This window comes from Salvelinus namaycush, chromosome 14 (genome assembly GCF_016432855.1).
Source record: "Salvelinus namaycush isolate Seneca chromosome 14, SaNama_1.0, whole genome shotgun sequence".
NCBI lineage: Eukaryota > Metazoa > Chordata > Actinopteri > Salmoniformes > Salmonidae > Salvelinus > Salvelinus namaycush.
In genome coordinates this window covers 38,919,022-38,946,070 of record NC_052320.1, presented here as the reverse complement: position 1 = coordinate 38,946,070, position 27,049 = coordinate 38,919,022, and the positions used below count along the sequence as shown (strand labels likewise).

General features: G+C 45.1%; 1 protein-coding gene across 1 annotated transcript in view; it reads left to right on the top strand.

Moving 5' to 3' along the window:
- Positions 1-3,120: 3,120 nt before the first annotated feature.
- Positions 3,121-27,049, top strand: part of LOC120058989 (bone morphogenetic protein 7-like) — a 41,817-nt gene continuing 17,888 nt past the window's right edge. Inside the window, exon 1 of the mRNA XM_039007748.1 lies at positions 3,121-3,520. Coding sequence (XP_038863676.1) covers positions 3,121-3,520 — 400 coding nt within the window. The remainder of the gene's footprint in view (positions 3,521-27,049) is intronic.

Genomic DNA, 27,049 nt, shown 5'->3' with positions numbered 1-27,049 from the left:
CACAAGTGGACTCCAATCAAGTTGTAGAAACATCTCAAGGATGATCAATTGAAATAGGATGCACCTGAGCTCAATTTCATGTCTCATAGCAAAGGGTGCTGAATACTTATGTAGGTATTTCTGTTTTTCCCAAAAATTACATTTGAGCTTTTTCATTATGGGGTGTTGTGTGTTGATTGATGAGGAAAAACATGAATTGAATCCATTTTAGTATAAGGCTGTAACATAACAAAATGTGGAAAAAGTCAAGGGGTCTGAATACTTTCATAATGCACTGTAAAGGGCTTGCAGGTACGGTACATACAAAATATACGTGTTCAATGTACAGCTCAGTTGTTCAGAATGCTAATGATAATAGGCCGGCACTTCACTCTCAATTTACGCCACTGATTGGTCTATGTTTATGTGTGTGTGTGTGTGTGTGTGTGTGTGTGTGTGTGTGTGTGTGTGTGTGTGTGTGTGTGTGTGTGGTGTGGTGTGGTGTGGTGTGGTGTGGTGTGTGTGTGTGTGTGTGTGTGTGTGTGTGTGTGTGTGTGTGTGTGTGTGTGTGGTGTGTGTGTTTGCATGTGTCTGTGTACACATTGTGTGTGTACATGTGTGTGACAATGTATGGTTTTGTGTGTATATTACTTATACAAAATGTGTGTGTATGTGACTGTGAAAGGGCGGAGAGCTCAAACCCTTTTTGTTCTGCTTTAGTCGCCCTGGTCAAAGGCCCCTCAGTGCAGCTCCCCTAGCCTGGCCTTAGTCTGTGCCCCCTGTTTACTGTGACTGTCACCAGAGCTATGGAGGCCCAAACAAAGGGGGGTCTGTTCCTATTATCGTGCCCCGGAGTGGCAGCCCCTCTCTGGGTACTGACTGAGGCCAGGGCTCAGGGGCTGGACGGCTGAGGGGCTACGGACCGAGGGGGCCCCAGCTTGCGGTATAAAGTGAGAGATTATGGTTCTAACTGAAAACAAGTCCCTTTCATGTCCTCTGTCGGAAACCGCCGTAATGTAAACACCTGCGGCCATTAGCTGATTCTATCTGAGGGACCGGATAGCAGTGTTTATATGTTACAGGCTACCGCTGAAAGACCATTCAATAGCAATAGAGTGACTTGTGGATACACACAGGGAATGAGTGCTGGCAGGCACGGAGCGAGCGCAGGGCAGGTTCTCAGACAAACCACATTGCATTGTCATTGGAAAAAGGGGAGTGGGGCTGTTATGAAATGGAGAACAAGCACATTTAATGGGCAGGGAGGTGGGCTCGGCCTATAACTACCTCTAGCCATGCTCTCTCTTTTCTCCCTCTCCTACCGGCAATTACAGCGTTGACCGGGGGACTGTCGGCCCCGTTCTACCTCGCTGTGCCATTGAAGTCTAATTTGACTGTAATAAAATTACCTGGCAAGCTGTGGCCCTAAAACATCTCAACCTCACAGAGCCATTAAAATGAGTCTCTCTGTGAAGCTAAAAGTTTACCCTTCCACTGTGAGGAGGAGCCCTTTCAACATGAAGTGGTCATTAATGGTGGAAGGGCCATCTGAAAGCCCCTCTCCCAGTCAAGGCAGGAGTGGAGTGCACGAGAGGGTCAGGAACGTTCCATTAAAGTGTGGTGTTTAAGAGGTGCTGTGGCCAGGGGGGCACATGGAAGGGGTGAAACAGCTGCCAAACATCTGCACCCCGTCCCCTTCAACCCTGTGTCTGAGCACCGCACAGCGCTGTCTGTCGTTACCTACTTCCTGCCTGTCTCTACACTGGCTAGGGCAACAGGGAGTAGGGAGCACTCATAACTAAACACTTAGAAGGCATGGGCATGTGTGCGACTGGGCAGGCAGACTGTAGGATATAAATGTATTTCCCCTGCACTACTTGTCTCATCCTACCTCACAGAGGTTGTCTGACTGAATGTTTTGATAGTAAAGCTGTAATAATCCCGTCATTGGTGTTCTGGTCCTGGTAGAGTGCACCTACAGTATGAGCACATTGTATGGCATGTTATGATCTCTCTCACAGAATCAGGCAACACAGGACACCTTCGCCAACATCGCCCACACAGTTTCCCTAGGAGCAAATAACTACCCCTCCATAAAACAGAGACAATAGTATCAGGTGCTTGTCATAGGTAATTGGTGGTATTAAAGGGATACCTCAGGATTTTTGGCAATGAAAACATTCATCTATTTCTCCAGAGTCAGATGAACTCGTGGATAACATTTGCATGTCTCTGCATCCAGTATGAAGGAAGGTAGAGGTAGTTTCGCGAGCCAACGCTAACTAGTTACCATTCTAACATGCTAGCAGTTACCAAAGACTTCCAGTCATTGCGCTAACGCTAGTCAACTGCCTTCAAACTGCACGCAGAAACATAACAATGGTATCGACTAGTACTACTTCGTCTGACTCTGGGGAAGTAGATAAGGGGCTTCATTGTCAACATCCTGAAATATCCTTTAAACCGTTTCCAGGGAACAAAAGAAAGAGAGCATGACACTGATGGAGGGTCTTTTTCAAAGCCATCAAGGTATTTTGTCACACTGTGCTTTTGTTGTGAGGGTAAGTATGTCCCCATCCAATTATTTAACAAAATACAAACACCTTGTACCTTCACCCACCCCGTGGCAAGTTGCAAGCCAAGGAGCCCCTCTCGCTCGCTCGCATGCACCCACGCACGCACACACACACACACACAGCGAGAGAGAGGGAGATGGAGAGAGAAAGAAGGAACATTGTCTGGGCTAAAGCAATTAAAGCGCTCCCTCTCTCTGCTCCTCCCAGCGCATAAACCACCTCCTCAAAGTTTGCTCGCTGAGCTCGGCTCATCGCACTTGCTGCAACACGTCTTGTCAACCTCGCACTTAACGCGTGAACCAGGGAGACAGTGATAGTGAAAGGGGTCGGAGTAGCTGGATGTAAAGGGTACAGGATCGACATTTAAAATTGTGCAGATCCGTGGATTTAAGGCTAGCCAGTAAAAGTGGACGTTGAAGTGAAATTGATGTTGCAATCGGGAACTTTTCCCTCAACATGAGGGGCCGTCAATGATACGGGTATTGAACAAACCTGTTGCGACGTTCAATGTCCTTGTTCTAAGTCTTGGGTGAGAGCACTCAGCGCAATTACGCACGGCATCATTATGGTTTTATTTTTGGATAGACGTGTCCCTGCTTTGTTCCTACTTTGGGGCTACTGCGTTTTTGCGGACACGGTCTTTTCGAACTTTACCCTGGACAACGAGGTCCACTCCAGTTTCATCCACCGGCGGCTGAAGAGCCAGGAGCGCCGGGAGATGCAGCGGGAAATCCTCTCGATCCTCGGGCTGCCGCACCGGCCACGGCCGCATCTCCACGGGAAGCACAACGCGGCACCGATGTTCATGCTGGACCTGTACAACGCCATGTCCACGGAGGGGAAAGAGGATGGGTACTCCTACCCATACAAACCCATCTTCACCACCCAGGGGCCGCCGATAGCCACTCTTCAGGACAACAACTTCCTAAACGACGCAGACATGGTTATGAGCTTTGTCAATTTAGGTATGTCACCCCTTGCCATCTGTGCTTATTATGTTGTTCCCCTGCAGTATCAGATTTTCAGTCTTAATCTTAACCATCTGCAGTTTTGCACTTAGTGGTGGATATCTAATTTCAAGATATCTTGAAAACAGATAAGCACATGCCTTGAAAATTATAAGTAACAAGTTGCTTATACTCTTATTAAACATTCAACAATATGTAATAACATGAGTGAAACTTGAGACACACTACATGATCAGAAGTAGATCTCGTGGAAGATCTCATTCCAAAATCATGGGCATTAATATGGAGTTGGTCCCCGTTGCTGCTATAACAGGACGGCTTTCCTCTAGATGTTGGAACATTGCTGTGGGGACTTACTTCCTTTCAGCCACAAGAGCATTCGTGAGGTGGGGCACTGATGTTGGGCAATTTGTCCTGGCTCACAGTCGGCGCTCCAATTCATCCCAAATGTGTTCGATGGGGTTGAGATCAGGGCTCTGTGCAGACCAGTCAAGTTCTTCCACACCAGTCTCAACAAACCATTTCTGTAGGGACCTCACTTTGTGCATGGGGGCATTGTCATGCTGAAACAGGAAAGGGCCTTCCCCAAACTGTTGCCACAAATTTGGAAGCACAGAATCATCTAGAATGTCATTATATGTTATAGCGTTAAGATTTCCCTTCACTGGAATTAAGGGGCCTAGCCCGAACCATGAAAACAGACCCAGAACATTATTCCTCCTCCACCAAACTTCACAGTTGGCACTATGCATTGGGGCTGGTAGCGCTCTCCTAGCATCCACCAAACCCAGATTCATCCGTCGGACTGCCAGATAGTGAGGCGTGATTCATCACTCCAGAGAACTCTTTTCCACTGCTCCAGAGTTGAATGGCGTTGAGCTTTACACCACTCCAGCCGACGCTTGGCATTGCGCATGATTATCTTAGGATTGTGTGTGGCTGCTCGGCAATGGAAACCCATTTCATGAAGCTCCCGACAATCAGTTATTGTGCTGACGTTGCTTCCAGAGGCAGTTTGGAACTTGGTAGTGAGTGGTGATACCGAGGACGGACAATTATTTTACAAACTACGCGCTTCAGCACTCTGTGAGCTTGTTTGCCCTACCAATTTGCGGCTGAGCCATTGTTGCTCCTAGACGTTTCCACTTCACAATAACAGCACTTACAGTTGACCAGGGCACCTCTAGCAGGGCAGACATTTGACGAACTGACTTATTGGAATGGTAGTATTCTATGACGGTGCCATGTTGAATGTCACTGAGCTCTTCAGTAAAGGCCTTCTACTGCCAATGTTTGTCTATAGAGATTGCATGGCTGTGTGCTCAATTTTATACACCTGTCAGCAACGGGTGTGGCTGAAATAGTCAAATCCACTAATTTGAAGGGGTGTCCACATACTTTTGTATATATAGTGTATGTGCAAATCATTCAACTGTTGATAGTATTGATTTACAGACCAAGTGACATTGTTTATGTTCCCAGCTCCATGTTTAGGTTATATCTAATTACTTAACACTGGGTCTTAAGACGTATTACCCTACAGATTCTTGGTCTAAAAAGACAACTGGGGATTTCTCAAATCTCTGGAGTAAAAAATGTAATGCATTTTCTATTTTTATTGGACCAACCATTCTGTTTCGCTCGCACATTGGACTTCACGGGTCTTTGTCCTGCAGAAACACTTTATAGGGCTATAGCATACGCTGCGGGAGAAAAGCCATCAAATGTAGATACAAGTTGTGGAATAGGTAGTCCGTCTTCACAGTGTGTTGCAATTGAGATAATGATCCAGTCTAGGAATCCACGAGCATCACATTCCAGTGTCTAGTCTCCATCTGTCTCAGTCAAACAGCTGTCCACTGTGTTAACGTTCAGGTGCTAAACCCTGCAGATGCTGTAACCTGCAGACACGTCGTCCACCGCTGTTATCTTGAGCATGAGCAAGTGTCAACAGCAGGATAGGTTCAAAGTGAATCTCGTTCTTCTCGTTTTTTTTTGCATTTCCAACCAAATAACATCAAAACAACATTCACAAGGGATCCATATACTGCAGTCTGGATTCTAACATCAGAGTTGGGCAAGCACAGTTGTTTTTCTGACCCATGCTGTGAATGAAAGACCTTACAGACAATGTGTCTGATAGCCCGTGTACTTTCCCCTCTAAGCATTTGCTAAATGTTTTCTTCCCAGCTGTTTGCTGTGGATTTAGCGTGTCCAGGTTTCATAACCGCGTTCCTTATCTAATCAGTGAGTCTTAGCGAAATCCCCCTGAGATGCTGTTCGGTCTTCTGATTACCATTGCTGTCAGCAGCAACGGCCAGCGAAGCTTTTACTGCCTGCCCATCGTCGCAACGTTAGCAGGCAACGCCAGGAGATTTATGGAAAGATCAACACACCACCATAACTCAATTTGGCCAGCGAATGACGCAATCACAGCAACCACATGAATGACCAAGGGCCAAGACGAGTATTTGCGATTCATTTGAAGAAGAACAGGACACTGCTGCAGGGGATCTGGCCAGAGAACTTATACGGTGTACGACTTCGGCAGTTCTAGAACTCTCAAAGCTCAGAGGCAAACGTCAACAAAGATAACAAGAAGAGGTTTCCCGGCCCGAGGGAGCTGGAGTTTGTGAAGAATCCTGGAGGGATGGAGGGATGATTGTTGGAGTGTTTTGGCAACGGAGAGGGAGGTGACAGTGTTTCCTCTGCCGCACTATGCCATTACAGAGGGAGCTGCTGTATTGACGCTATTTTGGACAGGCTGTGACACAGCTGGATGGGACCGCAAAGCCTTGCAAAGTCAAGGGCCTCTTTCTTTTCCTAACATGTCTGAAAAGGCACCATGTTCCCAATCCCTATATAGTGCATTACTTTTAACCAGGTCCTGAATAGGGCTCTAGGACCCTGGTCAAATGTAGTGCACTATGAAGGGAATAGGGTGCCATTTCAGGCAACCTAAGACTTCAGCAGGGCAAGGAGAGAGCCTGTGAGAGGCAGAGAGGACTCTGATATGTACTGTATGGGCCTTTGATTCTTTCTCAGTCTGTAATCCATAAGGCTGACATTAAATCAAAATCAAGGTGTTTCACATCAGCGAAGGAGCGAAACGATTTGCGGCGAATGAATGAATCATTTCATAACTGAACCCGTCTTACGTAATCAAGACCCTTTCTCGCTATAGGTTTCTATGCTTGTTCTCTGACTTGTGGCTTGTGAATGAAGCCCCAATAAAAGTAATGTTTGCCGTCTTGTCCAGTCATTTCCACTCAGCTCCCAGTGACTATGAGGGGTTGAGGCCTGGTGATATGGTTACTGAGCAGCACAGTGGCCGTTTCTCTGCCCCACAGGGCAGGTTAGGTTCCCCTCATGCCAAGTTGGGTTCCTCTTACCAAAATTCAAATGATCTGTGATAACCTTTTGCAAAGTATACTGTATCATTTGGATATGATGTCACTGTTGGTCCTGTTCGTGAATGGGCTTCTTTGTCAGGGCTCTTCTTCCTGAGCCAGGCTTGATCCAAGCCACCAGATCATAATGCTGATTAATACGCCTTTATATGAGAGAGAGAGAGAATACAAGAGAACAGAGAGAGTTATAATCATAGACACTGATGGCTTTTTATTTCACTCATTCATTGTGGGTTTTTCCATTTTAACCCCTCACAAGTCAGGTTCCATAAATGGCATCATGCCGGAGACGCCTCTGTTAGATTGACTTCCAACTGCCCTGGAAGTGGCCCTGGGAAGCTTTTTTATAAGTAAGCTGGGTGGCATTTTAGCTTTTAAATATTATGACAACAGGATTGTGTCTGATTTCACTGATAGTCCCATCAAAGTGCCAGCGAGGGAGAGAGAATGAGAGCAAAAAGAAAGAGTGAAAACGGAGGGAGGCACTGAAGAGGTTTGGTGGTTCCGCATGACCCTAATTCTTGACAGACGTCCCGTAAGGAGAGTCTGCAAGTGAGCATTTCGGATGGGAATAGTACGAGGTGTAGACTCATGACTTTGCCCCGCTTAAATGCATTGCCACAGAGAGCTCTCCTTCAGTTCTAGTTGTTGCCTGGGGGAAAAAAAGAGTTGGAACTGGCACAATCTGATTGTTTAAGCATATGCCATTCAAATAAAGTGGTCATGGAATGTAACTGATGTTGTATCATTGATAAGTGCTGCTGAGTGCTTGAGTTGTGCACAGGGCAGTTGATTTGTGTTTAGAGTTATTGAATGGCTATAAAATACATTATATGATATGGTATGGTGATATTCAGTGTGTATCTGAGCTATTCTGAGGCCAGTTGATATCTGATGTGCTGTCAGTGTATATCCGAGCTGCTCTGGGGTCAGTTGATAGCTGATCGTGTCAGTATACTGTATAGTTAAGCTGTTCTCAGTCTTGCTTAAAGTGGATCTGTTGTCGGTGTGTATCTGAACTGCTCTGAGGCTGGTGGGTGTGTTGCTTTGGGACAGACCCCAGGGCCAGGGACGTCCTCTCCTCTGTCTGAGTCACTTCAGTTAAAAGGCCAGCTGTGTAAATGGCTTACGGCATACATGCAGAATGTACACAGCTACACGCAACATGGGTCGCCCTAGCCCAGGGTGTGTTGCTGCTGAACATGCAACGCTCGCTGACACGCTAACACGCTGACACACTTCTGTGTGAAATTGGATGGCGTTTTTCTGTCGCGTGAGCTTGGCGTATGAAACAATTAACATGGGCAAGTTTCTGTCTTTCTTTCTCACTCTTTCTCTCTCGCCCAATGTGTAGTCCTTTTAGCTGGAGTGATTTGTGTCTTGCCCACCCTTCCTTACCACTCCACACTGACTCATGTCAACACTTTCTCACTTTCTCACACGCATGCACATACATAACCACATACACTTCCCATTTGGGTAATATATTTGATATGATCCCGGCGGTCCCCAGTGCATTAGCCCTCATCCACAGTGAATTAAGGCATTTCCCCTTAAACAAACCATCCAAGCTCTTGGCGGCTTGGCCAGGCTGAGTTGGCCTGGCGAAGTCTGGCGAAGTCAAACACTTACAGACACACACACACACACACACACACACACACACACACACACACACACACACACACACACACACACACACACACACACACACACACACACACACACACGCACACACACACACACACACACACACACACACACACACACACACACACACGGATAACCCGCTCGGTCTCACGCACCACAGGGCAGCAGGATGACTTGCATGTCTACCATGTGCATCTCTCACATCATTAAACAGTGCCATCACCTGCATGGCCTGTTTTCCACAACTGGGTTTTATTGTCTTACAGTAATGTGTTATCAGGTGTGTTAGTCATGGCTTCCTGCTCTGCTCCGTTGTCATGCAATCCTGCATGGATTACCCTAGCCTGAGGCGGTGAGGAAGTGTGTGTGTGTGTGTTTGTGTGTGTGTGTGTGTGTGTGTGCGTGCGTGTTACCTTCCTGCGTCGAGCGTGGGTGCATGTGTGTTTGTTAGTGTATCAATGTGTGGATAAAGACAAATGAAACAGTGCTTGGCTTTACATCATTTCAGTAACTCGAGCCATACTGATTGGTCCCTGGGTGTCTAATAGTCCTGCTGGAAGTCAGCTGCTCTGTAGGGCTGTTGTAAAATAAAATAAAGTGTTGAGTTTGGCTCCAACGTGAACACACATATATGTGAGAATATGCCAGTTTATTTAAAAAAAGGTGTACCTCTGCACTCTGTTTAAATTGTCCAAATGTTCTGTTACTGTTAATCCGCACCAGATGTGTGAAACACATCACTAAATGGAGTCGAAACAAAAAGCAACAACAATCATTTGAGTCCACTGGTTTCCTTGCTCTCCGCTGGCTCTAACGTCAGCCAGGGAACAATAGACCTGCTGCCAATATGTACACAAAGCATTCAACTTTTACTTGCAGTATAAGTATACATTTGAATAGTGTTTCTACTGTAGATGCATTTGAATTACATTCTTTCTTAACCCCGTAATAACATATGAAATCTAAAGCATTTTGAAACATTTTGATACAATTCTGAAGTTCTTTGAAATAAAACCCCAGGGCTACATGCGTAGAACACATATTAATGAGATAAAACAACTTGTTTGTTGATTAGATTCATATTAGACCTGTGTGTGGGTGTGAGACTTGACGAGAGCAAACAATAGTTATCCAATCCGTTACCATAGTGACACCACAGGGCACCACCTGCCCCCTGCCATCCCCCCCTCACCCCCACACAACCCCCTGGGTGGTGGCACAGAGTTGGCAGCCCGTTGTCTAGGTTTTATGGTGTGTCAGGTAATAAGTAGCCTCGCGAAGCGGCCTGTTCTCAAAAGCTTCCGTATATAGAAGCTCGCGAGATCCGGCGGCTTTGCGAGGCTAGGTAAGGCTAGGTGGGCCCGGAGAATAAAAACAGCCTCTAATTGGCCAATTTGTTTGGATTTAGTAGAGGCATTTGGCATTGAGATAGCATTGTATCACCCCACTGCTGTACACATACACATACACAAACACACAAATGCATGCTGGGAAACGTTCGCTGTCACGCCACAGTCATGTTGGAGTCATGGGATTCTGATGTATTTTATATCTCAGCATCACATCGCTGGCGTTGATGTACGTTACATCGTGCTTTAAGGAATATGGAACGTTGTATGTGAATATGGTCGGTGAATGTGGCAGTAGAGACAGCAGGTGGTAGGTGGGTGGAAATCATTTTTCTCAAGTAACAACATTTTTAAAAAAGAAGAAGAGAAATACAGATTTGGGGTACATGGGGTGGGAGTGTTGGTCAATTACAGGGTTCTGAAGTGATAATGTTGGAATAGGATGGATGTGGAATAGGATTGAAATGGCACGCAGGCACACACACGCTCTCACCCAGCCCCCGCTCCTTCTCTCATTCCTGCGCTCAGTGGGCTGCCCTTGGGACTGAGATTAATACAGATGTTTCTCTCCATCTACAGGCCAAAGCAGCTGTGCACAGAAACTCTATCTCCTCAAAGTCCAACAGACCCCGTCCCCACGCCCCTCTATTCCCCCCCAGCTCTGTCGCTCTCACATCAACCCCATGCACCCAGTAGTGTAAAGTAATTATGTAAAAATACTTTAAAGTAATACTTAAGTCGTTTTTTTTGGTATCTGTACTTTACTATTTATATTTGACAACTTTCACTTTTACTTCACTACATTCCTAAAGAAAATAATGTACTTTTTACTTCATACATTTTCCGTGACACTCAAAAGTACTCTTTACTTTTTGAATGCTTAGGGCCCAAAGTGTGTGAATTGACAAGGGCACAATTCACACACTTATAAAGCAAACATCCCTGGTCATCCCTACTGCCTCTGATCTAGCAGAATCACTAAACACAAATGCTTCATTTGTAAATTATGTTTAACTGTTGGAGTGTGCCCCTGGTTATCCGTAAATAAATAAAAAACAAGAAAATGGTGCCGCCTGGTTTGCTTAATATAAGGAATTTGAAATGATTTATACTTCTACTTTTGATACTTAGGTATATTTAAAACCCAATACTTTTACTCAAGTAGTATTTTACTGGGTGACTTTTACTTGAGTCATTTTCTATGGAGGTATCTTTACTTTTACTCAAGTATGATAACTAGGTATTTTTCCACCACTGCTTGCACCACCGTATACCAAAACACACACAAGCATGCAAACGCACGCACACACTCAAACCAGAAGTATGGAAATAGCACCGTCCTCGATCGGCATGGCACTCTAAAGGGTGATGCGGAAAGCCCAGTACATCAGTGGGGCCGAGCCCCCTGCCTCCAGGACCTCTATATCAGGCGTTGTGAAAGGAAGACCCGGAAAATCATTAACGACGCCAGCCACCCAAGCCATAGAATGTTCTCTGCTTCTGTTACTCTGTTTATCATATACCCTGACGCCTAGTCACCTTACCCCTATACATATCTACCTATATCACTTCATTATCCTTGCACATTGTAAATATGGTACTGGAACTGACTGACCCTGTATTTATACAGTGCTTCCGGAAAGTATTCAGACCCCTTGACTTTTTCACATTTTGTTACATTACAGCCTTATTCTAAAATGGATCAAATTATATGTTTTCCTCATCAATCAATACAATACCTCATAATGACAAAGCAAAAACAGGTTTTTAGACATTTTTGCAAATGTATTCAAAATATAAAACAGAAATACCTTAAGTATTCAGACCGTTTGCTATGAGACTCGAAATTGTGCTCAGGTGCATCCTGTTTCTATTTATCATCCTTGAGATGTTTCTACAACTTGATTGGACTCCACCTCTGGTAAATTCAATTGATTGGACATGATTTGCATATGAGGTCCCACAGTTGACGGTGCATGTCAGCTCAAAAACCTAGCCATGAGGTCGAAGGAATTGTCCGTAGTGCTCCGAGACAGGATTGTGTTGAGGCACAGATCTAGTGAAGGGTACCAAATCATTTCTGCAGCATTGAAGGTCCCGAAGAACACAGTGGCCTCCATCATTCTTAAATGGTGATTCTCTGGTCTGATGAAACCAAGATTGAACTCTTTGGCCCGAATGCGAAGTGTCACATCTGGAGGAAACCTTGCACCATCCCTACGGTGAAGCATGGTGGTGGCAGCACCATGCTGTGGGGGTGTTTTTCAGCGGCAGGAACTGGGAGACTAGTCAGGATCGAGGGAAAGATGAATAGAGCAAAGTACAGAGAGATCCTTGATAAAAATCAATTTCGGAGTGCTAAGGACCTTGGACTGGGGCGAAGGTTCACCTTCCAACAGGTCTACGACCCTAAGCACACAGCCAAGACAAAGCAGGAGTGGCTTCGGGACAAGTCTCTGAATGTCCTTGAGTGGCCCAGCCAGAGCCTGGACTTGAACCCGATCGAACATCTCTAGAGAGACATGAAAATAGCTGTGCAGTGACACTCCCCATCCAACCTGACAGTGCTTGAGAGGATCTGCAGAGAACAATGGGAGAAACTCACCAAATACAGGTGTGCCAAGCTTGTAGCGTCATACCCAAAAAGACTCAAGGCTCTAATCGCTGCCAAAGGTGCTTCAACAAAGTACTGAGTAAAGGGTCTGAATACTTATGTAAATGTGATATTTCAGACATTTTTTATTTATAATTTTGCTAAAATTTATAAAAACCTGTTTTGCTTTGTCATTATGGGGTATTGTGTGTAGATTGATAAGGCTGTAAAGTAACAAGATGTGGGAAAAGTCAAAGGGTCTGAATACACTGTAGTATGCTTACTTACGGTTGTCTTCTCCTGATTTTTATTTCTCGTGTGTTTTTGTCCTACCGCATGCTACTTGTAGTATTACATTGATATTGATTACTGCATTGTTGGGTTCAGAGCTTGCAAGAAAGGCATTTCACTCTACTTGTGGCATAAAAAAAACGTGAAACTTCAAACCTACCAGAATACACTGACCTCGTCCAAGCTTCAGTCGTAGCTCACTCCCAACAGTGTTCGCTACTGTTCTGTCTTCAACCCCCAACTCTGCCCCCTTACTCTAGGGGTTCAACCCTTCCCAACCGCCAGACAGAACATATCAACACTTCCTCACTTTCTCACATGCACGCACGTACATAAGCACAGGCACACGCGCACGCACGCACATATTTGAGGTCCTCCGCGGACAGGAAATAATGAACTGAGAGTGAAAAAAAAAAATAGTTGGTTCAGGTAGCTAATGTTGCCTTCAGGTGATTACACTCATACTGTCGCTGCTGTCCTCTTTTCCACCCATCTGTTTCAATGCTTCATGCCGAGTTAAAGCACCCAGCATACCACAGGGAAGCAAAAAAAAGGCGTCCTCGCATTTTCCGCGAGGCTACCACACAACACATGGACTATTTATCAAGGTCCATGCCCTTTCTATTCTAGAGTCCTAGAATTCTACGTTCGTCTGTAGATCTCCAAACAGACTGACATCTGGACGTGCACGTCGTCCGTGCGCGCTCTTGGACCGTCCCAGACACTTGCTGTGAGTGGTGATGAAACAGTCTGCGGGTGGGTCTCGGCAGCGTGGCGAGTTGTCAAAAAGACCCAGATGTACGGAGCAGCGGGTGTTCTTGCTTGGCTGAAATGACGAACGGCGCACATCCGAGGCCAGGAATGTTGCGGCCAACGACACGCGGCTTTCTAAATCATGTCTCCCTCTTTCTCTCCCTCTCTCTGAGACTGAACATGGGCCATTTTCAGTGTCGGAGTATGCTGCTGACATAATTTACCCCTGAGGTTGCTCATAAACACAGCAGAATGAGGTTCGAGAGGTAGAGAGAGGGGTTAGGGGGGGGGGGGTGTGAGCAAGTAGAGTGATCTCTGAATTGGAGACAGACTTGGAGAAAATTGTAGGATAGTGATGATAGGCATGCATACAACCTTTACATCAGCTACTCTTGTATCTTGGTAACTGTGCCTTGCGGTGGATGCATCACATGATCTGTCTCTCATACCTCCACAGCAGGCGAGCAGCTTGAGGTTTTAGTGAATGGAAGTCAGAATGATCGCAGTGCCCTTGTCTTCCACGGAGGGCAGCATGGAGCAGCGTTTACCCCTAGAGAGAGAGAGGCCAGATGTGGGACAAAGCAAAGCCAGGGACACAGTTACCAACCACACTGCTGGGAAAACAAATAAACACAGGGCTCAGAACTCTGCATTATGGCCCGTATTGGAGCATTGAGGGTGAGGAGAAGAGATTGAAAGGCAGAGTGGAGTGTGTGTGTGTGTGTGTGTGCATTAAGCACAGTATGAAAGCCAGGAGCCACCCATCCTGCCCTGTGACCAGATGCTGTGTGTGTGTGTGTGTGTGTGTGTGTGTGTGTGTGTGTGTGTGTGTGTGTGTGTGTGTGTGTGTGTGTGTGTGTGTGTGTGTGTGTGTGTGTGTGTGTGTGTGTGTGTGTGTGTGTGTTGGTTGTTCTAGCGGGAAGATTGCGTTAGCAGAAGGCTGTAATGCCTAACAGATTCTCCAACTGGCACAAACAGCCAAATCGAACCTTGTAAAAGCAACAACTGTAAGCAAGTGTCGAAATATCACGGCGATTTAGTGTGAAATACGAATTTGATGTGTCAGTTTTGTGTTTATTTGGGAAGGCAGTTGGACTACTTACGTTGGACTACTTCCCTTTCTCAACTATTTTATTTGGAAAGTGAATGGTTATAATTAAACTAAATAAACAACAGTTATTTCGATGAGGGTGCCAGTGTGCTCATCTTGTGTAATGAGGATGCCGCTCTGGATTTGGGGTAAATTAGTCAAATCATTTACAGACACTGCGAATTCTATTGTTGTGTGTGTCTGTGTGTGTTTGTGTCTGTGTCTATATGTGTCTGTGTTTGTACATTTATGTAAGTGTGTGTGTGTGCATCCGTGCATGCGTGTGTGTGTATAGAATATCCTTAAGCTTATAATAAGAGGTGGCGTGGCTGGTTGAAGAGGGTGTGGTTGCTGCGGCCGTTGAATGAAAGAACGTAAAAAAGACGAGAAAAGGAGAAAAGAGAGGGGAAAACTTTAAAATGACTGTGGTTCTATGTCTCTCAGAGTGGTGACATCAAGGGGAAGTAGAGCTGGTTATTGTACACTCCTTTATCCAACTTCCTCAACATGTGTTGAGACAGACACTACAGAACCAGCACCACTGACATACAGCTTCCATTACAGCTTGTCTAGGCATACAACTCCAATATGTGGAATTCAGAAATCTCTTGCTGCTGTTAATCATTTGTCTAGGAGATGATTTGAGTACAGGTAGTTGAAGTGTTAGCTCTGTGTCTGGCCAGCGCGAGGCATTCCAGGGAGCCCCGTGCATGCAGTGGGTCTGTGGTGGTACTGTAAATCCCCGAGGTTCAGAGGGGAAGTGCACCTTCATAACAGGCAGTGGAGCTTGAGGTGAAACCCAGCTCTCACGTTTATGGACTAAGAGTGACTCCTCCTCAGCTCTCCTCTCTGTGTGTTACAATAAGAGGGAGATAGAGGTCACAACCGACGGACCAGACACAGAGGTCTCTCAGGGCTGGAAGCTGCACACAGGTGCAAACACACACACACACACACACACACACACACACACACACACACACACACACACACACACACACACACACACACACACACACACACACACACACACACACACACACACACACACACTCACATTAACAGGCGCAAACACGCACAGGTGCAAACACGCACGCTCACAGACCAAATCCTGTGGTTAATGGGTCTGAAGAGTGGCAAGGTTCTAGGGTGGAACTGTGTTGACTCTTCCCCAGGCAGCCAGCGCCGTCAGGCGTTACAGCAGTATGAATACGTCACAGAGCAATGATGCCATCAGTAGTCACCAGTGGGCAGGATATTTCCTAACGCGGTAATCAGTCTGCTGCGGGAAGTCACCCGTTACCCGGGAGATCAAACCTTTCCTCCTCTTTATAGGATAAACATGTTGAGTGATCTCCCCCTCTCCCTCTCTCTATATCTCCCTCTCTCTCTCTCCCATCTCTCTCCCTCTCTCTTTCTACCAATATATCTATCTCTCCCCCATCTATCTATCTCTCTCTCCATCTCTCCCCACTCTCTCCCATCTCTCTCTCTCTCTCGCTGTCTCTCTTTCACCCTTTACCTCTCTCTGGAGGTTATGGAAAATGTGACACATGTATTGTTATTTCTACAGTGTTTTAAAACATTGGTGGAGAACGATTTGAAGTGTCTCCATCAACATTGTCTGCAGGAGGACGAGAGACAGAGGGAAAGAGAGTGTGTGGGGGGGGGGGGGGGGCTAAGGTAATTGCAGTGCTCCAGTCAGTGATCTCCAGGTTAGAGTGTGTGTGATAAGGATCTTAGGGCTGACCCTACGAAGCATTTTAATCCCTTTATGAACCATGGGGGTGGGGGGTGAGCTGCCCCCCGTTGGCTAGCGGAAGCGAGCGGTGCAGGACTGAGGGGTGTGAGGGTTCTGAACAGACACTTGTGCTAATGTGACCCGTCAGTTCTTTCTCCTGTTGCTCCGGAGATATAGGCTTCAGGGAAGTGTCTGGGGTCCACTGGCCCAGGGGGAGAAGGGGGGAGGGTGAGAGGAGATTCCCAGTATAAGGGAGAAGCTTGAAGTGGCTCTCCTTTACTCTTCTATGTATGAGGGGACAGAGGAGGCAGAGGAGCTGGGAGAGTCCGGGCATTCATATAGGATTGACACCGTTTAATTTTAGCCACTGTCTATGAGAGAGCATTGAAGCTGGGGTGCACGGTCACATTGGGCAGCACTCCAGAAATGGGTTCACTCTTTATTTAGAAGGCATTGATGGTAACCTGCATCTGTGTGCCAGGCGTGCAGTGCTGGATGTTTGTCGAAGGGACCTCATCATTGCAACTCTGTTGTGGTGGGTTCAATCTGGAGGTCTTGATCTCTACACCCACATCATAACCACATCCATCATCTTGTTGAGAGACGTACTGTACATCTGTGTTGGGAATAGCAGAATTGTTTAATTCCGAATGAGAAAAACAGTAAAAAAAAAAGAGAGAAAAGAATGAGTGGTCTAATGAATGAAACGGTAATGTGTTCACGGTCCATTAAAGTAAATTAAAGTCATGCTACCGTGCGGTGTCGTGTGTTAGTGGATTAGTGTGTGCATGCGCATTTGTGCGTGCACGTGCTCACGTGTGTATATCCAATTATGGATCAAAGACACCCATAATCATTGTTGCAGTGATATACATGACAGCTGTTTTGCACATCCAGTGTGTCTATGTGGGCTGTGTGGGGGTGTACCAAGGGCTTGTGTGTGTGTACTTGTGTGTTTGTGTGCATTGTAGTATACGTGTATTTGTGTTCCTCCATAGTACAGTACGGTAGCCCGGGACCACTACCGTTCAGCATGATGGGTTCATAGAGGAGACAAGTGACTCACACACGCGTGCACACACGCACACATCGATAAACACACGCACACACATACGTACACAGTGTGTGTATTTGTGTAACACAGGTGGGGCAAGCATTTCGATGACCAGTCACTTCCTCCCAGAGGAAGTCATAAATGTGCCCGCGTGGCTTTAACTGTTCCTCTGCCCTGCTTCTAATGACTGCCATACTGTAATGGCCCCAGAGAGAGAGAGAGAGAGAGAGACAGAGGGAGAGAGAGGGAGGGGCTGACAGAGAGTGAGAGAGAGACCGGCCAGAGAGAGAAACAGAGGGAGGGAGAGAGGGAGGGGCTGAGAGAGAATGAGAGAGACCAAAGGGAGAGAGAGAGAGGGAGAGAGGGAGGGGCTGAGAGAGAATGAGAGAGACCAAAGGGAGAGAGAGAGAGAGGGGGGAAAAAAGGGAGAATAGAGACCAGAAAGAGAGAGAGGACATAGCTACATGCTGGGGGTGTTTTCATTGTCTGGGAAGGAATGAAAGAAGGAAAGACCGCACAGTAGGAAAAGGGTGAAGTAGAGATGGAATTACTGAACAGAGAAGAGAGAGACTCATCTGAAGCGAGAAAAGGGGGGGGAAAGAAAGGGTTACTGTGGAAGTGTTCACATGCAGCTGCACCCAGCTGTTCTAAGAAGTATAGATAAAGGGCTTTTACAGTGGAGGGGCGGGCGGTTGCTCTCCAGGCCAAGGGAGCAGGTCTGGCTTTCTCCCCAGAGGGAGTGCACCTGCGCCGGGCCGCGGGAGGAGAGAGAGGGCCCTGGGAGGAGAACTAAGCCCTGGAGCTGAGTAGGGCCTGGGCTGACTGACTAGGGTTTAGCGGGGCTTCCCCATGTCATCACTGCTTTGGCTCTCTTGATTCTTTGCTCTTATTTATGGTTAAAATGTACAGTTAAAATTGCTTGGCAGGAGAAGGGAGGGAACCAGAGTTGTGCGTGTGAGTAAGCACAGCTGAGCTCTCTAAGTCAGCCCTGGAGGCTTGGAATTCTGGTGGCCTCATTGAGTCTGCATCCGTGTGAGGTCGTACAGACGCACATTTGTTTTACTATCCTCGTGGGCACCAAAACATTTTATTCCCATTCAAATCTATTTTCCCCTAACCCTTAACCCCAAACATAATCCTGAACCCTAACCCCAACCTTAACGTTAACTCCAAACCCCTAAGCCTAAAATAGGCTCACACACACACACACACACACACACACACACACACACACACACACACACACACACACACACACACACACACACACACACACACACACACACACACACACACACACACACACACACACACACACACTATATGGGTCATTCTACAGTGGTGAAATTGAGGGTTGGAAACAAATTCAGATTTGTATCCTATTTTTCCAAAACTTTCAGCACACATCTTCCAACATACAGAATGTCAGGTAGACAAACAATATGTTCAAATGTATGCGGACACCCCTTCAAATTAGGGGATTTGGCTATGTCAACCATACCCGTTGCTGACAGGTGTATAAAATCGAGCACACAGCCATGCAACCTCCATAGACAAACATTGGCAGTAGAATAGCCTTACTCAACGTGGCACTGTCATAGGATGCCACTTTTCCAACAAGTCAGTTCGTCAAATGCATGCCCTGCTAGAGCTGCCCCGGTCAACTGTAAGTGACGTTTTTGTGAAGTGCAAATGTCTACGAGCAACAACGCCTCAGCCGAAGGGGTAGGTCACAAGCTCACAGAACGGGACCGATGAATCCTGAAGTGCGTAGCTCGTAAAAATCGTCTGTTGCATCACTCAATACCGAGTTCCAAACTATCTCTGGAAGCAACGTCAGCACAATAACATGAAATAGGTTTCCATAGCCAAGCAGCCGCACACAAGTCTAACATCACCATGCACAATGCCATGCGTCAGCTGGAGTGGTGTAAAGCTCGCCGCCATTGGACTCTGGAGCAGTGGGAATGCATTTTCTGGAGTGATGAATCACGCTTCACCATCTGGCAGTCCAACAGACGAATCTGGGTTTGACAGATTCCAGGAGAACGCTACCTCCCCAAATGCATAGTGCCAACTGTAAAGTTTGGTGGAGGAGGATTAATGGTCTGGGCTGTTTTTCATGGTTTGGGCCCCTTAGTTCCAGTGAAGGGAAATCTTAACACTACAGCACACAATGACATTCTAGACGATTCTGTGCTTCCAACTTTGTGGCAACAGTTTGGGGAAGGGCCCTTTTCTTTTTCAGCATGGCAATGCTCTAGCGCACAAAGCGAGGTCCATGCAGAAATGGTTTGTGGAGATTGGTGTGGAAGAACTTGACTGGCCTGCACAGAGCCTTGACCCCAACCCCCTCAACCCCACTTTTGGGATGAACTGGAACACCAACTGCAAGCCAAGCCTAATCACCCAACATCAGTGCCGGACATCACTAATGCTCTTGTGGCTGAATGGAAGCAATTCCCCGCATCAATGTTCCAACATCTAGTGGAAAGCCTTAGCAGAAGAGTGGAGGCTTTTATAGCAGCAAAGGAGGGACCAACTCCCTTTTAATGCCCATGATTTTGGAATGAGATGTTTTACGAGCAGGTGTCCACATACTTTTGGTCATGTAGTATATATACTACTCACACAGTAGAGATCATTTTGAGTAACCTATTACATATTAAATTATATATTTTTTGCAAACCAAATTTCACAAAATAATAAAAACATGATTTTGAACCTGATTTTCAAAACCTTTAAATTTAGAAAAATATTTGTACAGTTCTCAGTAAAATGTTCAATGTTGATATTATTAATCTTAAAGTTGTTGATTGATTGAATTACATATGCATCCAATTAATTATGTTGTTAGATGTTTAAATGACCACTTTACCTATCATTATTTTGGCAAAATAACAGGTGTTTCAGTGTCAAGTGTCAATCATAGAGATTAATGGAGGACTCTAGATTGATTTAACTTATTTTAGTATAGACGTTGCCATTTAGGGCTTCCACCATTTTGAAAGTAGTCAACTATGTGGGGATTCCTATGGGTTGGGAGTGAGCAGCCAATGATCAGAGAGCATTGTCTTACTCAAATTGGGTTGCCTATGGTTTGTAAACCAAAGACTAAGGTAATATTCAAGAGCCAAGACCAAGATTTATACTAAAGACATTGGTCCCAAGATTCAGACCCGGACCCAGTCCCATTTGGCAAATCTGACCGTAACTCTATCCTCCTGATTCCTGCTTACAAGCAAAAACTCTAACAGGAAGTACCAGTGACACGCTAAATACGGAAGTGGTCTGATGAAGCGGATGCTAAGCTACAGGACTGTTTCACTAGCACAGAATGGAATATGTTCCAGGAGTCATCTGATGGCATTGAGGAGTTTAACACATCAGTCACCGGATTTATTAATAAGTGCATCGACGACATCTTCCATACAGTGATCGTACGTACAGTACATACCCCAACCAGAAGCCATGGATTTACAGGCAACATCCGCACTGGGCTAAATGCTAGAGCTGCCGCTTTCAAGGTGCTTAAAAAAATACTGCTACGCCATCCAATGAACCATCAAACAGTTAAAGCATCAATACAGGACCAAGATCGAATCCTAATACACCGGCGCTGATGCTCGTCAGATGTGGCATGGCTTGGTATCATGGAATACAAAGGGGAACCCAGCCATGAGCTGTCCAGTGACGCGAGCATACCAGATGAGCTAAATGTCTTCAATGCTCGCTTTGAGGCAAGCAACGCTGAAGCATGCATGAGAGCACCAGCTGTTCTGGATGACTGTGTGATCACGCTCTCCGTAGCCGATGTAAGACCTTTAAACATGTTAACATTGACAAGGCCGCAGGGCCAGATGGATAACCAGGATGCGTACTCAGAGCATGTGCTGACCAGCTGGCAAGTGTTTTCACTGACATTTTCAACCTCTCCCTGACCCACTCTGTAATACGTACATATTTCAAGCAGACCACCATAGGTTACCATGGTGTTCTTGGGCACAGGGACTGTCTAAATGACTATCGCCTTGTGGCACTCACATCTGTAGCCATGAAATTCTTTAAAAGGCTGGTCCTGGCTCCCAGACACTCTGGACCCACTCCAATTTGCATACCACCCCAACACATCCACAGGTAGTATGTCTGATCACCAATGACGATAAGACAGCCTAGAGGGAGGAGATCAGAGACCTGGAAGTGTGGTGCAAGGACAACAACCTCGCCCTCAACGTCAACGTCAGCAAGACGAAGGAGCTGATAGTGGAGGGCAGAGGAGGGCAGAGCACGCCCCTATTCACATTTGACGAGGTTGTACGGGGAGTGGGTTGAGCGCTTCAAGTTCCTTGGTGTCCACATCACTAAGGACCTATCATTGTCCAAACACACCAACACAGTTGTGTAGAGGGCAAGACAATGCCTCTGCCCCTTCAGAAGGCTGAAAAGATTTGGCACGGGCCCTCAGATCCTCAAAAAGTTCTACAGCTGCATCATTGAGAACATCTTGACTGGCTGTATCACTTGGTAGAGCAACTGCTTGGCATCCGACTGCAAGGCGCTACAGAGGGTAGTGTGGGATCAAAAGGGTCCTGAACAGCTTCTTCCCCCATTGCAATTAGATTGCTGAAGAGTTAATCAAATGGCTACCCGGACTATTTACATTGTCCCATTTTTTGTTGTTGCACTGACTGTCTTGCACAGGCTCTATGCACACTCACTGGACTAACCTCCACACACTCACACATACTACACTGACACACATACACTACACACACACACACACACACACAACTCTGCTATTGTCTATCCTGATCAGGATCATTTTTAACTCTGCATTGTTGGGAAAGGCCCTGTAAATAAGCCTTTCAAGGTAAAGTCTACACCTGTTGTATTCGGCACATGTGGCAAATACATTGTATTTCATTTATTTGAGACCATGACAAGTTAAAGGCCCAGTGCAGTCAAAAACTAGATTTTCTTGTGTTTTATATATACAGTACTTCCACACCATGAGGTTGGAAAAATACTGTGAAATTTTGGAAATTATGATAATGCTGTTTTAGTGTAAGAGCTATTTGAAAAGACTGCCTGACATTTCTGCCTGTTTTGGTGGGATGGAGTTTTGGCCTGCCTGGTGACAGACATCACCAGGCAGTAAATTAGTTAACAGACCAAGAAGAAAGAGAGTTCCAAACCTCTCTGCCAATAACAGCTAGTTTTCAATTTTCCTCTCATCACTGAGACCACTCTCAGACAGTCCTAGTAAAATTCTTGCTTGAGAAATTGCTCTTTGCTAAGAAGCTATTTTTGTTTCTTTTTACGAATTTTAATTGAAAATCACAGTAAGGTACTTAATTGTTAACCAGAAATTATTTGATATTGAGATTTTAAAAAACGGCTGCATTGGAGCATTACAGACCAAATGTATGTTGTTTTGAGTGATCTCAAGACCAAGACCACAAGATCAAGAGTCCATGGGCCCGTAGTTCAATTGTAAGATACTCAAAGAGAGTAAACTCGAGTACAGTACAGTAGAGCACAGTACAGCAGGGTACAAAACAATAAAGTACAGAACATTAGATTGCAATAGACTAGAGTACAGTAATGTATAGGAGAGAACAGTACAGTAGAGTAAGGTACTACAAAACACTTACAGATAAGGAAAGTCACACACACACACAAAAAAATTAATACATACAATACAGCTAAAACATTGTGTGTTAGAGTGTCTGTGTGTGTGTGTGTGTTTGTGTGTGTCCCCTAATTGTCCCCGCCGTTCCATGAGTTGTTTTTCAATCAGTAATGTAGCTGTTTGCTTGTGTAATTGGAGATGGAAGGGAGTTACATGCGATCATGGCTCTGTATAAAACACTGTGTTGGCGTGAATTCGTATTGGGCTTGGGGACTGTGAAGAGACCCCTGGTGGCATGTCTTGTGCATAGTGGGACTAAGACTTAAGAGGGTGTGAAGAGGGCATCTATGCCTAATTACCTCGACTAACCTGTACCCCCGCACATTGACTCGGCACCGGGGTACCCCCTGTATATAGCCTCGATGTTGTTAAGTCATTTTCTTGTGTTACTTTTTGATTTGATTGGATTTTTTCACTTTCGTTTATTTAGTGAATATTTTATTTTATCTCTATTTCTTGAACTGCATTGTTGGTTAAGGGCTAGCATTTCACGATAAGGTCTACTACACCTGTTGTATTCGGCGCATGTGACAAATACCATTTGATTTGATTTGTGGGGTATGCATGGGTGTCTGAGCTGAATGTTATTCGATTATGCAGACAATCTGGAATTTGCGTCACAGTAATATTTCTCAGAAAAACTAAAAGAGAAGCAGTTAACCTCTCGTCAACCCTCAACCAGGAAGTACTGGCGTGCATGTTGTTGATGTTAGTTCTGTATGTGCAGTTTAGGGCAAGGCGTGCTGATCTGTTTTGAGCCAGCTGCAGCTTTGCTAGGTCTGTCTTTGCTACACTTGACCATATTACCGGACAGAGATGGGACAAGACCAGAGGCTGAACAACTAGTACAGTTGATTTCTGTGTAAAAAAATGCAGAACATCTTTTTATAACAGACATACCCCTCCCCATCGTCACAAAAACATTGTCAATATGACTTGCCCATGATAATTGACCATCCCATGTTATACCTAGGAGTTAAGCTTCTTCAACTTGTTCAATGATCACACCCTTTATGTACAACTCGAGTTGAGGTTTAGGTCTTAGAGAATGTTTTGAACTAAATGCAATGCTTTTAGTTGTAGATGTATTTAAGACCAGTTTATTATTAATCTCCCATTCTGATACTGACTGTAACTCCTTATTTTGAATTTTAGTGAGCTCACTGGCTTTTGGTGCTGACATGTAGAGTGTGGAATCATCCACATACATAAACATTCTAGCTGTATGTAACAGTGGCAAACAATTTGTAAAATAGAGAAGCATAACGGCACAAGGCAACTGCCCTGAGGGACACCGCAATTTGCATATCTGATGTTAAAAAAGCTTCCATGGGAGAACGCTCTCTGGGTTCTATTGTATGAATAACTATCCAACCATGTGATGGCAGGTGATGTAAAGCTATAGCAAGTGAGTTTTTTCAATATCAATTTATGATTTAATTACACCAAAGGCTGCACTGAAATGTAACAATACAGCTCCAACTATCATGTTAATAATTGTGACCCACCACCTTAATTCGGTCTTATGTAGCAACATTTGAAATTGTGTTTTTTACATTGGATAAAAGTAGAGATTCAGAGCTAGAAAATGATATATCATACACTGCAGTTTAGGAACAATGGGAAAGTAATTCTGCTTGAAAGTTGCTTAACTTGTAACCCCACTTTTGAGAAAGTAGCCCTTGAATGTTTTGGTACATCTACTGGAGAGCTCTTCTTTGTCTACACCCATTCAGCATCATTCACAGTCTTCTTAGTCTTAGCCCCACCCATCTCTTTAAGGATTCACATAAGAGGCCTTGTGCTAAACAGAGTGAGCTAAACAATGAACCATAATCCCAACCCATACTACTAGCAATGCAAACTGATTATTATAGCTAGCCATCATGCATTAATCTGTAGGTAGCTAAAGCTAACCAACTAGGTTCTTAGCTAGCTAGCTAACAGTATGCTTTAAATTGCAATGAAAACGACTTTGAAATACATAGACACGTATAATATCTGAAAATGTAGCTAGACTCCTACCCGTATGCATTGATGAACGCTTCTCCCTCTCTGTCATGGATGCCATGGTTGCCCTCAGTTTGAAGATGTAATCCGGAGGCAGGGGTTTTATACAACAGCCTTCTGTGTTCTCTTTTCGAGTCCCTCCACGTTTACAATCATACTCTGCTTCCACAGGGCATTCCATGGATTTCAAAACTCTGTCAACTTCTTCTGTGACAACAACACTGTTGATTGCCGTTTCTTCCACATCACTGTCATCAGAAGACTCTACAATGTCTGGTTACATTTTTATTTTTATTTTTTTTAACCTAAATCAGGGATTTCCTCGTTGTCTGATTCGTGTTCATGATCGTCCTCCAGAAAGTAGTCCATCACAACTTTGTCTCACTGATCTTTGCCGATAGCGCCTGTTAAATTCAGTGCAGCAATGTTGAGAACAGAAGCAACAATTTTGCAGTTATTTTATCTTTCAAAAAAGTCACGGTAGCAAGGATTATCTACACATACTGAACAGCTCATGTTATAGATACTGTAGAAGCATGCTACGTGGCAGACCAATCCGAACTCATCTCTCGACATGTCCAGCCCATCCATTATCTCAGCCAATCATGGCTAGCAGGAAGGTCCCCGTCATTTTCCGTGGCTAAACCAACTAGGCTTGTAATTTAACAATTGTATTCGTATTTACAGATTGCATATACGTTTGTTATTAAGGCACATGAAAGTTCACATGTTCCATATGGCATTTCTGAAAACAAAAACGCATTTTGTCCTTCAAAGTGTTTCCTTTCAAATGGTACCAAGAATATGCATATCCTTGCTTCAGGGCCTGAGCTACAGGCAGTTAGATTTGGGTATGTCATTTCAGATTAAAATTTTAAAAAGGGGCGGATCCTTAAGATGCGTGGTAAGCAGGTGGAAAGCATGGCCAGCCATAGAGAAATGCTTAATGAAATTCTCGATTAACGTAGATTTATCGGTGGTGATAGTGTTTCCTAGTCTCAGTGCATATCGCGGGAGAAATTCGATACTAATGCAGTACGCCACAGGATGTTTCTGTGCTGGTCGAGGGCAGTCAAGTCAGGAGTGAACAAGGGGCTATATCTGTTCTTAGTTCTACATTTTTTCAAAGGCGCATTTTTTTTTAAAGCACTTTTAAAGAATAACCAGGCATCCTCTACTGAAGGGATGAGGTCAATATCCTTCCAGGATACCCGGGCCAGGTCGATTAGAAAGGCCTGCTCACTGAAGTGTTTTAGGGAGCGTTTGACAGTGATGAGGGTGGTCGTTTGACCGTGGACCCATTACGGATGCAGGCAATGAGGCAGTGATCGCTGAGATCCTGGTTGAAGACAGCAGAGGTGTATTTGAAGGGCAAGTTGGTCGGGATGATATAGTTGAAGTCGGAAGTTTACATACACTTAGGATGGAGTCATCAAAACTCGTTTTTCAACCACTACACAAATGTCTTGTTAACAAACTATAGTTTTGACAAGACCGTTAGGGCATCTACTTTGTGCATGACACAAGCCATTTTTCCAACAAGTGTTTACAGACAGATTATTTCACATATAATTCACAGTATCACAATTCCAGTGGGTCAGAAGTTAAAATACACTAAGTTGACTCTGCCTTTAAACTGCTTGGAAAATTCCAGAAAATGATGTCATGGCTTTATAAGCTTCTGATAGGCTTCTGATAAGCTTCTGATAGACACCATTTGAGTCAATTGGAGGTGTACCTGTGGATGTATTTCAAGGCCTACCTTCAAACTCAGTGACTCTTTGCTTGACATCATGGGAAAATCAAAAGAAGTCAGCCAAGGCCTCAGAAAAAGAACTGTAGACCTCCACAAGTCTGGTTCATCCTTGGAGCAATTTCCAAACGGCTGAAGGT